At 32.9% G+C, this 13325-nt stretch overlaps 1 protein-coding gene across 1 annotated transcript in view; it reads left to right on the forward strand.

Annotated features, from left to right (window-relative positions):
• LOC140450237 (uncharacterized) overlaps nucleotides 1-13325 on the forward strand; it is a 47747-nt gene that overhangs the window by 12469 nt on the left and 21953 nt on the right. Inside the window, exon 3 of the mRNA XM_072543753.1 lies at nucleotides 2572-3162. Within this exon, the coding sequence (XP_072399854.1) occupies nucleotides 2572-3162 (591 nt within the window). The remainder of the gene's footprint in view (nucleotides 1-2571; nucleotides 3163-13325) is intronic.

The following is a 13325-nucleotide window of genomic DNA, read 5'->3' on the forward strand; positions in this document are numbered from 1 at the left end:
GATATATTCAGCTTGTACTTTCGGTAAACTCAACCAAAAATAATAATACCGTTTTTCAAAACTAGGAACGACTTTGAGAATCCTACAAAAGGTACGTCTACTTGATGCGCATTAAAATTACGGGAAATTATTTTAAGATTAGTAAACTCGAGCTGTAAGCTACGTTTAAAAAACAGGTAGACCAGTCCCATCGATCTACCATGTCTTTCTCCCGGAATACTTTCTTTGTCTCTCACTGCACATATGGGCAAAATTTCGAAAGTCGTTCCTAGCCTTGAGTAGAGTTTTCGCGATAGCCAATTCTGACAGGGGACGCTCAAGATTTCAAATATTGACGATCACTTCGGGAAAACAAATCATTTTGTCATTTGATCTCGAAGCTATAAAACGTTTAATATAAATCATTTACACGTGTGTTTTGCCAAAGTAAAAATTGGAGTACGTTCTTCAAAGTTTAATTGTTTGTGTTTCGAGTTTATACATACGGTAATTGACTCCCAAACCTGATTAAAAATAAAATTAAATGTTTGTTTTCTAACAGTATGTCTGAAACACGGAAAGTAAAATTTACATTATCTCAATTATTTTTGTGGTTGCAAGGTCGGCAGAGATCTGTAGTTGAGGGTGAGGCAGTTGTTGGAGCTGGCCAGGTTATATTTTGTAAATTACGCCTTACGTTTTCTTGTAACGTTTTCTTTGTAAATAACTTGAGACCTTTGGGACAATTTAGCTGATGGAACAGCATTTTTGTTCAGTCTTCTCAATTAAGTTTCAGGTGTTTACTATAAAGTAAATTAAATATAAATATATTAAAATATAAATAATATTTTAATCAACACTTACTTGGAAAATAACCATTCTCGGTAAAATGTAAACTGCACACTGTCATGTACTTGGTTATAGGTTTGCCAATTCGCAAAATGCATTGCCAAACTTTTCTCATACTCTCGTCCAGCGGAAACTTATGTATGGAATTTTTTTTGTGAATTATAATAGGATGAACATTGAGGAACACTGCAATAGTTTTTTGAAGTCGAAGTCATTGTTAATTACAATATAAACCTTCAAGGTTTTCCCGAAGTGGAATTCTTTTGAAATCTACCACCTGACAGCTATCAATTGTCAATTCTTTTTTTTGTTAAATTCTGACAGCTGAAGCCACAAGATGGCGGCTGACAGCTGCCACCTGTCAATTCTTCTTTTTTTTGTTAACCAGTCTGAAGTTGCCGCTCTTCTTCTTGTTCGTCTGTTAATTCTGTCTTCTGTCTCGCTCGAACGCAGGTCTGACACATGCTGACAACCACGCCATGTTAATATACTTAAAACGTAGTTTCAATGCTTAAACAGCAGCTAACAGATATCTAACGCGATCTAACATATAGCAGACGTATATGTGTGATTACAATACCCTTACTCGACATCGACGTTGTTCTTATGCCTTACTAACATCTTGATGTATTTGATTAAAGATTATACTATACTATAAATTTTTGCTTCGTTTAAAACTTTTTTACAATTTATTTTTTTCGATTATTCAATATGCGCAATACTTTGTGGTGCTTTTTATATACACATATTATTGTTAGATTATGTTAAACGGCTATGTGGCTTAGCGGTGTGCATGCTTAGCTTTGGTGCGGGATATAGAGACCTATTACAGCCAGCTTTAACAAATAATGTCGAATTAATAATCAACATACTTTATCTGCTTTTATCAATTTGTTTGTGCAATCCTTTTTTTTATGATCTCTCTCCCCTTTTGATGACGTATGTGAAAGTGTTAATCATCCTCTTAAGAAAACTTTTAGTATTAAACACCTGATTTATACAATTTAAACCTTTTATATCAGTATTATGTTAAACGGCTTTAAGTCTATACCTTTTTTATTCAAAGCTATGAGACGTCGGATCGAATCCCACATAATGAAGACTTTTTTATTTAATAACTTGTAAATTGATTTAATCTAAAAATAACCACCGTTTATAACATTCAGTAAAATTAACAGACGAACAGAAGAAGAATTGTGACAGCCGAAAAGAAGAAGAATTGACAGACGAACAGAAGAAGAATTGACAGCCGAAAAGAAAAATAATTGACAGACAAACAGAAGAAGAATTGACAGACGAAACAGAAGAAGAGCGGCAATTCATACTGGGGAACAAAAAAGAAGAATTGACAGCTGTCAGTCACCATCTTGTGACGTCAGCTGTCAGCCGCCATCTTTTGACGTCAGCTGTCAAAATTTTCCCGCGCTGTCAGAATTTTCCCACGCCCAAGTCCCTTATACTCTACTGCCTTGACAATAAAACTGTCAAGTTAGGTTAAATTCGACAGAAATTTAAATTGTACTTGTTTTGCGTATTTTTCAGTATATTAATATGGAGTTATCTTTCAGGTTATCAGCATAAGATGTTTGTTAGGCTAGCTCGTCTCTGTTTTGTGTCTTTTTAATTTTGGTTTCTTAGGAATTTGATTGACTGTTGATCTCAGACACTCTGTTGCAATTAGTTTCTCTAACTTAAAATTAATTCAATTTATTTTTAATTGATTCTTGTTAATTTAATTTTCAGGGCTTAGAGCGTCACGAAGTAATCCATAGTAACAATAAGCCTCACAAGTGCAACTACTGCGACGCTAGCTTTATTTCGGCCATCAAACTAACCAGACACATTACATCGCACGCTGGACTTCGACCATATCCGTGCAAAATATGTGGAAGAACCTTTCTTCTTAGTCATCACTTAACTCGACATATGCGCAGCCATTACTCGTCCAATCCCACAGAAACTATTATAGGACAGTACAAGTGCGACATATGTAGTATGGCTTTCCGAAGAAAAGATTCATTGATAAATCACAGTGCCATACACTCTATGGTTAACCTTAAATGCGTCATTTGTAATACTACATTTGAAACAGTGGAGTTAGTGAAAGAGCATATTACTACACATTTAGCTAGTCTTCCATTCCCCTGCGATAAGTGCGATTACAGCTTCGAAACTGAAGAGCAGTTAGAAGAACATGAACTAAGGCATGCCGAAATGGAATATGAAGAACAGATTGAAAAAGAAGTGTTTTCTGAAAGCATTATGCAAATTCCACAGCCCTCGCAGTCTGAAGAGGAAGATGAGGCAATGGAGGAAGACATGGAAGGGACTGAAGTAAGTTAGAATGTTTCTTTTTAAAATTTGTTTTAAAGTAAATTTATTTGATCCATACTTCTGATATGCTGTATGTCGCTATACGTTCATTAATACCGAAGATGATGTGCAATGCTCTTTTGGTAGTCGCCTTGTTTGTTGATGACTGTTTTGTAAATTCTGCCTTTCGTTTCTTTCCCGATATTTTTAGCGAATATATATATTGTTGTGATCTGCTTTATGATGTTTTATTATTAATTAACACTAATTTAATTAATCCAATTATTTAATTAATTAATTCACTAATTTATGCAGAGTCATACAAATCAATTACTATTAAAATTTCTCAGGGTGCCTTTTTAATTTTACTTTAATCAGTTTACTTTATATATCTCTTCTAGTGGGTTCAGTATCTCCTAGTTGCTCATAATCCGGATAGAACAGGAAACGGAACTAACATTAAAACAACATAAATATGCACACAAATTATTATTTATTTTCAATAAGCAATACGATGAATATTAATAAATAACTTTTGTGGGCAATTATCTTTCCCAACAAACTCCTATACTCTAAATTTAATTTTAATTACAAACTATCTATTGATCTGTTTTATAATAATATCTACTAAAAAAAATGACCATATAAAAATATAATTTATTCACAAAAAAAATAACTCTTTGAAACTTGGAATCTTAGTTCGTATGCTTATATTTGATTTTATCTTTAGAATATCTTAAAATTTTCTTTCATTCAAATTATTTAACTGACCTTTATTTTTTACACCAATGATGTCTCCTCTCGATCAAACCACAGTTCTTTCCTTGATTGATTATGTCCGGCTACCATCAAATCTTTCCCGTTCTCAGCATCGATCCAAACCGCATACCAGCAAACTACTCCTCCGAAAAACACAAGCCCAAGCCTCTTTTGACCGGTACTCTTTACTCACAAATTCTCCTTTCTTTCTCAATTATATCTCGTGGACTATGCAGACTCAAAAGAGGTATTAATCTTCTCGATTTTGATCTGCTCTCAGCTTCCACCTTTTTCACTAACAAACGAAAACACTGGTACTCAGATTGACTACACGAAAACACGTCTTCTCTTCTGTTCTGCCGGTAACATAATGATTCTTTCAATCTCTCCCAAACAACCTTCTCAACTCTCTCATTCCCACCATTCCTTTTTAACCAATCATAAGCATTCATCTTTCCCACTTATTTTCGATTTAGAAAATTTCCAACATGATATTTAAAACAAATAAACTACTTTCACTCAAATTACTTTTCAGAAACCATTAACAATTTTGCCTTTTTCAACAGAAATAAGTTTCCAAATTCTTGTTATCTCATATCTAAATCTAATTCTTATTTACTTTCGAAAAATGCCCACCGCAAAATACAATTACAAGTTTATTCCTAAAATCTATAATTATACGGGTTCCATTGTCCTTTCACTATTCACTCAGTCTTTCACGGAAAAACTCGTCAGGGTCCCGTCACGGAACAATGTTTCTCTTGTTCTAACTATTACAAATAAGTACAGGGTTGTATTTTAACTTATATGCCCGCGGTATATTAAAATAATAAAAAAACTCTTTATTCTATTTCTGATCGATAAACTGATCCATAACAAATCCCCGCCTTGTTTTGAGATACAAATTTTCTTTTTTTAAGTGTAACCAAAAAAAATATTATTTTCTCTCAACACAAAATTTTTCTTTTGTAGTCATTTTATCCTATCCTAAATTTTTATTACTCCATCTTAAAATTTATACTCTTATTTTTATTCATGGTATTTGTACACATCCTGGATATTGTAAACTCCTCGTATCTTTTCTGATTCTACATGTCTAAGAACATAGCTGTTTATTCCATTTTCATTTTGTATGGACCCTCGAAAATAGGCATTAGCTTTGCACACACGTCCCCCGTGAGATTTGATACTCGTAACGCCCTTACAAGCACCTTTTCTCCCTTCTGGAAAGTCACTGGTCTTCGTTTTCTATTCTGGATTTGCCTTTGGAGATATTTTTCATTACTGCGCTGCAGCCTCCTTCGAACAGTTTCCAATACTATTTGATACTCTCTCTGCTCCGGTTCTTCCCATGGCCGTACTGGCATAATACCCTTCATGACATATTCCGGCGTCTCTTTTGTCACCGTACTTGGAGTGGTGTTCAAGTAGTTTTCGATTTCTGCCACTTTCCTATCCCATCGTCGATGTTGTCCAATGGCAGCAATGCGGAGGAATTTTGTAGTGTCTTGTATAAAACGTTCTGACGGATTACTTTTAGGATGTCGGATACTGACAAAATTTGTCCCTATTCCCCTGTCTTGCAACTGTCTCTTGAATCGGTCACTCCGGAAATACGTAGCATTGTCTAAAAGAATTTTCCTTGGTGTTCCTACGGTGGCTATTTTGTTTTCTTCATTTATTAAATCTTCATACTTTCTCAATATTACACGCAATTCCTTTTCCTTTTCTTCTCCACATATCAATTTTCTTTCTTTTTCCTCAATTTCTTTACACATATTTATTTTGTATTCTGCCTCCTCCATTTCGCATACTTCTTCAAACACCACTGTTTCAATTGTACCTTTTTCGTCTTCTTTTGTTAATCTTTCTTCTTTTTCTTCTTCTGGGCTCATCTCTTCTTTTGAGGAAACCCACTTTTCACTTTCTTTTGCCAATCTCCTCTTTCTTCTCTGTCCTTGCTTCATTGCCAAATTCATTTCCACCGTTTGTTCTTTGTCTAAATCATTTTTCCGTTTCTCATTTTCCTTTTCCATTTCCTTACTGTCCTGTTCTTCTTCTTTTTCCTCTCTGATTTTCATCGTGTTATTTTTGAAATCTATCACCACATGTTTTTCTGCCAATCCATCCACTCCTACGATCATATCATGCGACATGTTTGGCATCACAACACATTGTAGTGCATAAAATTTCTTATCCAATCGTACTTTTATTCGTATTCCTTCATTTATCGTTGCCAAAGTCCGTTTATTTGCGCCCACTAAATTTACCTTGGGAATTTTGTAAATCAAATTCGTTAAATTAACTTCCTCTATTAGTTTTCTGTTGATCAGTGTAATTTCCGATCCAGTATCAATCATAATTTTAATCGGTGTCTCGTTGATAAAACCATCTACAAATTTCAGATTTGCTCCACTTGTTTTGTTCTTATTTTCTGCCAATTTAATAAATTCCTTCGGGCGACAAAAAATTCCTGTTTGTTTCTTTGTCTTTAGTGAGCGCCTTCGTGAAAAGAACGCTTGCTGTTCTTGTTCGCTTCTACTTCTGTCGCTTTGTCTCTCATCCTCATATTCCTCTATGTGTGTGTTGTTGACCGCTCTTCTATTTTCTCTTGGTCTCTCGGACCCGTATCGGTTTCCGCGATTTTCCGGTTCATTCGTTCTATTATTATTTCGGTTTTCCTGATATGTGCGAGTGTTGTTTCTATTCTGGTTCTCTCGATATCTGTTTTCGTTCCATTGCCGATTTCTTTGTTCATAGTTTACTCTTCCGTTGTCTCTACTTTCGTTTTCCCTCCTCGGGACAAATTCTCTTCTTGTGTACTCTCTCCTAAAGTTTTGTCCTCTATCTCTAGTCTATCTATCTATAGTCTTGATCTTCTCGTTGTCTATAATTTTCTTGCGTTCTCCTCATTTTTCTTTCTCTTAATTTTGCTTCTCGTATTTGTAAGAATTGACATAAACTGTCAATATCTTTGTAGTTTTGTAGAGTTATGTGATCTTCTAAGGTGTCTTCAAAATGTCTGGCTATTAGTTCCACTAGCTGTTCGGACGAATAGTTGTAATGTAAGTGTCTTGCATTGTTGTATAGTTGTAGGGCATATGTTTTTTCTGATATACCTATACTATCCTGGTATCTCCCATTTTGTAATTCCTTGTTTATCTCTATCTGTTGTATTTTCCCTCAGAAATAATTCAGAAATTTTTGTTCAAATGTTTGCCAATTTTGCAATTCTTCTTCTTTGCTATCAAACCATAAACTTGCCTCATCTTTAAGATGGTTCCTTATCGTTTCCTTTGCTGTTTCGAAATTACCGATATGTCGTACTTTCTTTTTTAAATTGTTGATGAAAATTACTGGGTGTAATTTTTTTACGTCCCCGCCAAACTGTATTTTTATGTCACCCGGACTTTGGATGAGTACTTCTCTCCTGTCTCCCGTCTCTCGTTGTTTTCTGATATCCTCAATTTGTTTTTCTATTTCATTCTTGTCTTCTTTCATTACATTTTCAAATTTGCTTTCTAATTCCTCCAAATTATCTTTAATTCTCATTTCTTGTTCTTTCATATCATTTTTAATTTCATTAATCTCTTCTATTTGTTGTATCAGTTCTTTCTTTATCCCCTCAACACATCCTTTAATTTCCTGTTCATAGTTTTCCAGACGCTGCTCTATATTGCTCATTGTTTGTTTTGTTTCTTGTTGATTTCTATCCATTGTTATTTTTGTTTCTTTTTGGTTTTTCTCTATTGTTTGTGTCTGTATTTGCATCATTGCTAATAATTTTTCTAACATCCCTGTTTCTTTTCTTTCCTCCATTATTGTAGCATTTCCTTCATTATCCGATCCTTCTTCAACAATTGTTTCTTCTAATCTGTTATCCTCGTTTCTTTCTTGCATTTTGCTTTGACTCCTTGTGGTCAACATGTTGTTTCTTTTTGTTACTGTTTTTTGTCCCCGCCAAATGTGAAATTTTACAACACTCTCTATGTTGCAGAACACGACAAATATTTCTCCCCAAATATTATCAATTTATCACATAAATTTTAAATTCATCAAAAAATTAAATCGATCAAAAATATAATAAATGTAAAATTGTACCTAGATAAAATAACTCAAATAATATTTTATAAATTTTCAAATAAATATATCAAATTCTTTCCGACGGGCGAATAAATTCTCTCAATCACCTGTTTTCCGTTTCTGATCCTTCAAATTCACAACTAGAGATACTTTTAAGCCCCACGTTGGCTCGCTATGTTGTTGTGATCTGCTTTATGATGTTTTATTATTAATTAACACTAATTTAATTAATCCAATTATTTAATTAATTAATTCACTAATTTATGCAGAGTCATACAAATCAATTACTATTAAAATTTCTCAGGGTGCCTTTTTAATTTTACTTTACATCAGTTTACTTTATATATCTCTTCTAGTGGGTTCAGTATCTCCTAGTTGCTCATAATCGGGATAGAACAGGAAACGGAACTAACATTAAAACAACATAAATATGCACACAAATTATTATTTATTTTCAATAAGCAATACGATGAATATTAATAAATAACTTTTGTGGGCAATTATCTTTCCCAACAAACTCCTATACTCTAAATTTAATTTTAATTACAAACTATCTATTGATCTGTTTTATAATAATATCTACTAAAAAAAATGACCATATAAAAATATAATTTATTCACAAAAAAAATAACTCTTTGAAACTTGGAATCTTAGTTCGTATGCTTATATTTGATTTTATCTTTAGAATATCTTAAAATTTTCTTTCATTCAAATTATTTAACTGACAGAATGACGGTATTAGATTTCTGTTTTGATACAGTGCAGCAACAACCGCTGATACGTATTTCGACCTTCTTAGGTCTCTTCAGAACGGTATAGTTACTGCTCTGAACCAAAACAAAAATCTCTCCCATCCTAGACAATAGTTATTAAAATAACTATATACGGACGTAACTACGCCATCTAAAAACAAAAAGAGAAATCAAACGATTTCTACTTAGCGAAACCGAATTCAAATCTTAACCACTGTGTTTCCTAAAATTTGCGAAACAAACAGCTGGATAAATTACTCGGCAAGGGAATCTAAAATTGCATTCCACAAGCCGTTCATCCTAGTCAAAATTCGTAGTGAATTCAGTTTCTCGTACTTCCAACGAAGTAAATAACAAAACAGAATGACGGTATTAGATTTCTGTTTTGATACAGTGCAGCAACAACCGCTGATACGTATTTCGACCTTCTTAGGTCTCTTCAGAACGGTATAGTTACTGCTCTGAACCAAAACAAAAATCTCTCCCGTCCTAGACAATAGTTATTAAAATAACTATATACGGACGTAACTACGTCATCTAAAAACAAAAAGAGAAATCAAACGATTTCTACTTAGCGAAACCGAATTCAAATCTTAACCACTGTGTTTCCTAAAATTTGCGAAACAAACAGCTGGATAAATTACTCGGCAAGGGAATCTAAAATTGCATTCCACAAGCCGATCATACACAATCATACGTCCGTATATAGTTATTTTAATAACTATTGTCTAGGACGGGAGAGATTTTTGTTTTGGTTCAGAGCAGTAACTATACCGTTCTGAAGAGACCTAAGAAGGTCGAAATACGTATCAGCGGTTGTTGCTGCACTGTATCAAAACAGAAATCTAATACCGTCATTCTGTTTTGTTATTTACTTCGTTAGAAGTACGAGAAACTGAATTCACTACGAATTTTGACTAGGATGATCGGCTTGTGGAATGCAATTTTAGATTCCCTTGCCGAGTAATTTATCCAGCTGTTTGTTTCGCAAATTTTAGGAAACACAGTGGTTAAGATTTGAATTCGGTTTCGCTAAGTAGAAATCGTTTGATTTCTCTTTTTGTTTTTAGATGGCGTAGTTACGTCCGTATATAGTTATTTTAATAACTATTGTCTAGGACGGGAGAGATTTTTGTTTTGGTTCAGAGCAGTAACTATACCGTTCTGAAGAGACCTAAGAAGGTCGAAATACGTATCAGCGGTTGTTGCTGCACTGTATCAAAACAGAAATCTAATACCGTCATTCTGTTTTGTTATTTACTTCGTTGGAAGTACGAGAAACTGAATTCACTACGAATTTTGACTAGGATGAACGGCTTGTGGAATGCAATTTTAGATTCCCTTGCCGAGTAATTTATCCAGCTGTTTGTTTCGCAAATTTTAGGAAACACAGTGGTTAAGATTTGAATTCGGTTTCGCTAAGTAGAAATCGTTTGATTTCTCTTTTTATTTAACTGACCTTTATTTTTTACACCAATGATGTCTCCTCTCCATCAAACCACAGTTCTTTCCTTGATTGATTATGTCCGGCTACCATCAAATCTTTCCCGTTCTCAGCATCGATCCAAACCGCATACCAGCAAACTACTCCTCCGAAAAACACAAGCCCAAGCCTCTTTTGACCGGTACTCTTTACTCACAAATTCTCCTTTCTTTCTCAATTATATCTCGTTGACTATGCAGACTCAAAAGAGGTATTAATCTTCTCGATTTTGATCTGCTCTCAGCTTCCACCTTTTTCACTAACAAACGAAAACACTGGTACTCAGATTGACTACACGAAATTACGTCTTCTCTTCTGGTCTGCCGGTAACATAATGATTCTTTCAATCTCTCCCAGACAACCTTCTCAACTCTCTCATTCCCACCATTCCTTTTTAACCAATCATAAGCATTCATCTTTCCCACTTATTTTCGATTTAGAAAATTTCCAACATGATATTTAAAACAAATAAACTACTTTCACTCAAATTACTTTTCAGAAACCATTAACAATTTTGCCTTTTTCAACAGAAATAAGTTTCCAAATTCTTGTTATCTCATATCTAAATCTAATTCTTATTTACTTTCGAAAAATGCCCACCGCAAAATACAATTACAAGTTTATTCCTAAAATCTATAATTATACGGGTTCCATTGTCCTTTCACTATTCACTCAGTCTTTCACGGAAAAACTCGTCAGGGTCCCGTCACGGAACAATGTTTCTCTTGTTCTAACTATTACAAATAAGTACAGGGTTGTATTTTAACTTATATGCCCGCGGTATATTAAAATAATAAAAAAACTCTTTATTCTATTTCTGATCGATAAACTGATCCATAACAATATCTATATATGTATACAGATACTGTCATAATGTGATATCTCGTATGTCGCTATGCGTTCATTAACAAGGTGTAGTGTTCTTTTCTAGTCGCCTTGTTTGTTTCTTCTATCTTAATATAATCCTTATCCTCTCTCCTTTCATTTAAAGCATCACACGCTCGAATAGGACCAATAACAGTAGAGATATGATGTAATGCCGGCGCTGGGGTTTCCATTACGGACAGACAAATAGAATAAGCAAATTATATTAATTGATTGTGTATACATTCAACATACTTGTTAAGAGTAGTAATTCTTTAATAATAAAGTATATTTACTTAAACTTTATCATAGACTTTTATTGACGATAGGTTAGAAGTAAAACGGTACACTATATATATTTGATTAATATATGCATAAAACGCTCATTTTTATTTTACAGTCAAAACATTTAAAACCCTATCTCCAAATGATCACAAATTTTTTCGGTCGACTACGAACTCCCCCGCGCTACCTAGATTTTAATGGGTTCAGTTTTATAGTAGGATTAAAAGCGACACGAACTGCCCCACGCTACCTAGGTACTTAGATAATATTTTTGTAAACATACATAGTTTTTTTTTACTTTATTGTATTCAAAAACGAACCCAATTCCCAAAGCATGAGCGAAAATTTTAAACGATTAAATAATGAAACTATAACAATATAATCGAATAAAATTTTATTGCAAAACTTTGTCCATTGGTCAGCTATTTTTTAGTAGGTATCGTCTTTTTGTAAAAAAACATGTTAGGTTAGGTTAGTAATATAAATAACAATAAAGTGCATGTGAACACATAATTAAGAGCGTAGGCGCAAAATTTCGGGCCAATGCTTTTTAAATGCATTCATTTTTTTCGAATCCTGAGAAAACTAATAAATATTTTAAAAAAATTTAAACTCAGAATGAAAGAATACATTATTACCGAGGGCCGAAAGTCCGTTAGAATAAACAAAAAGTTTCTTTTGAACGAGATATTTAAAATTAAAAATCACACTAAATTTTCTCTTCTTTTTTACCCCTGTAACTTACTAAAATAAACATTATAGAAGTTTTCAGGGACTTTCGGCCCTCGGAAATAATCTTTTATTCTGCGTTTAAATTTTTCAAAAATATTTATTAGTTTTCTCAGGATTCGAAAAAAATAAATGCATTTAAAAAGCATTGGCCCGAAATTTTGCGCCTACGCTCTTAAGATAAAAATACCAAAGAGAGTCTAGCTATTAAAAGAAAAAAAAAAAGAAATACAAAAATAACAAGACAAATGCCTCATTTAGCAAATCATTTTTTTTTTAATTGATTATTATTATGATACCTGTACAAAAAGGAACAACGAAGCGGTGTCCTTATGTACTATGTAAAAGTGATACACGCTCTAAATCATATTATTTTATAAAGACAATACATGTTATTTTATAAAATTTTCAAAGCCTTTATTTCTTTATAAACAACGTTGTTTTTTTATTAAATAAAAAATTTAAAAAAAAAAACGAAACAAAAATCTAATACCGTCATTATGTTTTAAATAAAAAATATTTATTTAATAAATATTTCTTTATAATAAACCAGTGAAATATGACGTATAATATAGATTGTTCTGAAGCTATTTTCTTGTGGCATTTTAAATTAATTACTATTTAAATGGGAATAAGCCACAATTAAAGGTTAAAATACGTTTATTGACGTTTCAATTTCCACTTCGGAAATCGTTCTCAAAATACAAACATTAGTAAATTAAACAAATTTTGTTTTTTGTTACTTTGTGAAAAATTCTTCTGATAATTTAATTTTATCTGACTCATCTATATTGACAATTCAGACATCCCTTATACATTTTAAAGTAGACGACTTTAAAATGATATTGCCAATATTGTTGAGTTGCGTTCCTGAGACGACTTTACTTATAAGATAGTTCATTCGATTACATGAAATCAACTTTAACTTGAGAATATCCGTCAGAAAAGATCATAACATGTAATTCGTCTTTAAAAAGACAAATACATGCCATGATGACAGTAAAAATCTCCTGTTAATGATTCCATAGTAAATTATGAGGGAAAAACCAGGAAAAACCTCATAATACTATCCCGACATGGTAAGTATTTGATCGTGCATTTAGTTTACCTTCAATAAACACCAAATTCCGATTTTATATGTTTGTTATTAAAAAAAAACATAAATGATGTATTCTCTATATGTTACTGACTTACCAATACTGGCATTTTCCTTTCAATAACTTCCTCTT

Source organism: Diabrotica undecimpunctata, chromosome 9 (genome assembly GCF_040954645.1).
Source record: "Diabrotica undecimpunctata isolate CICGRU chromosome 9, icDiaUnde3, whole genome shotgun sequence".
NCBI classification, from domain to species: domain Eukaryota; kingdom Metazoa; phylum Arthropoda; class Insecta; order Coleoptera; family Chrysomelidae; genus Diabrotica; species Diabrotica undecimpunctata.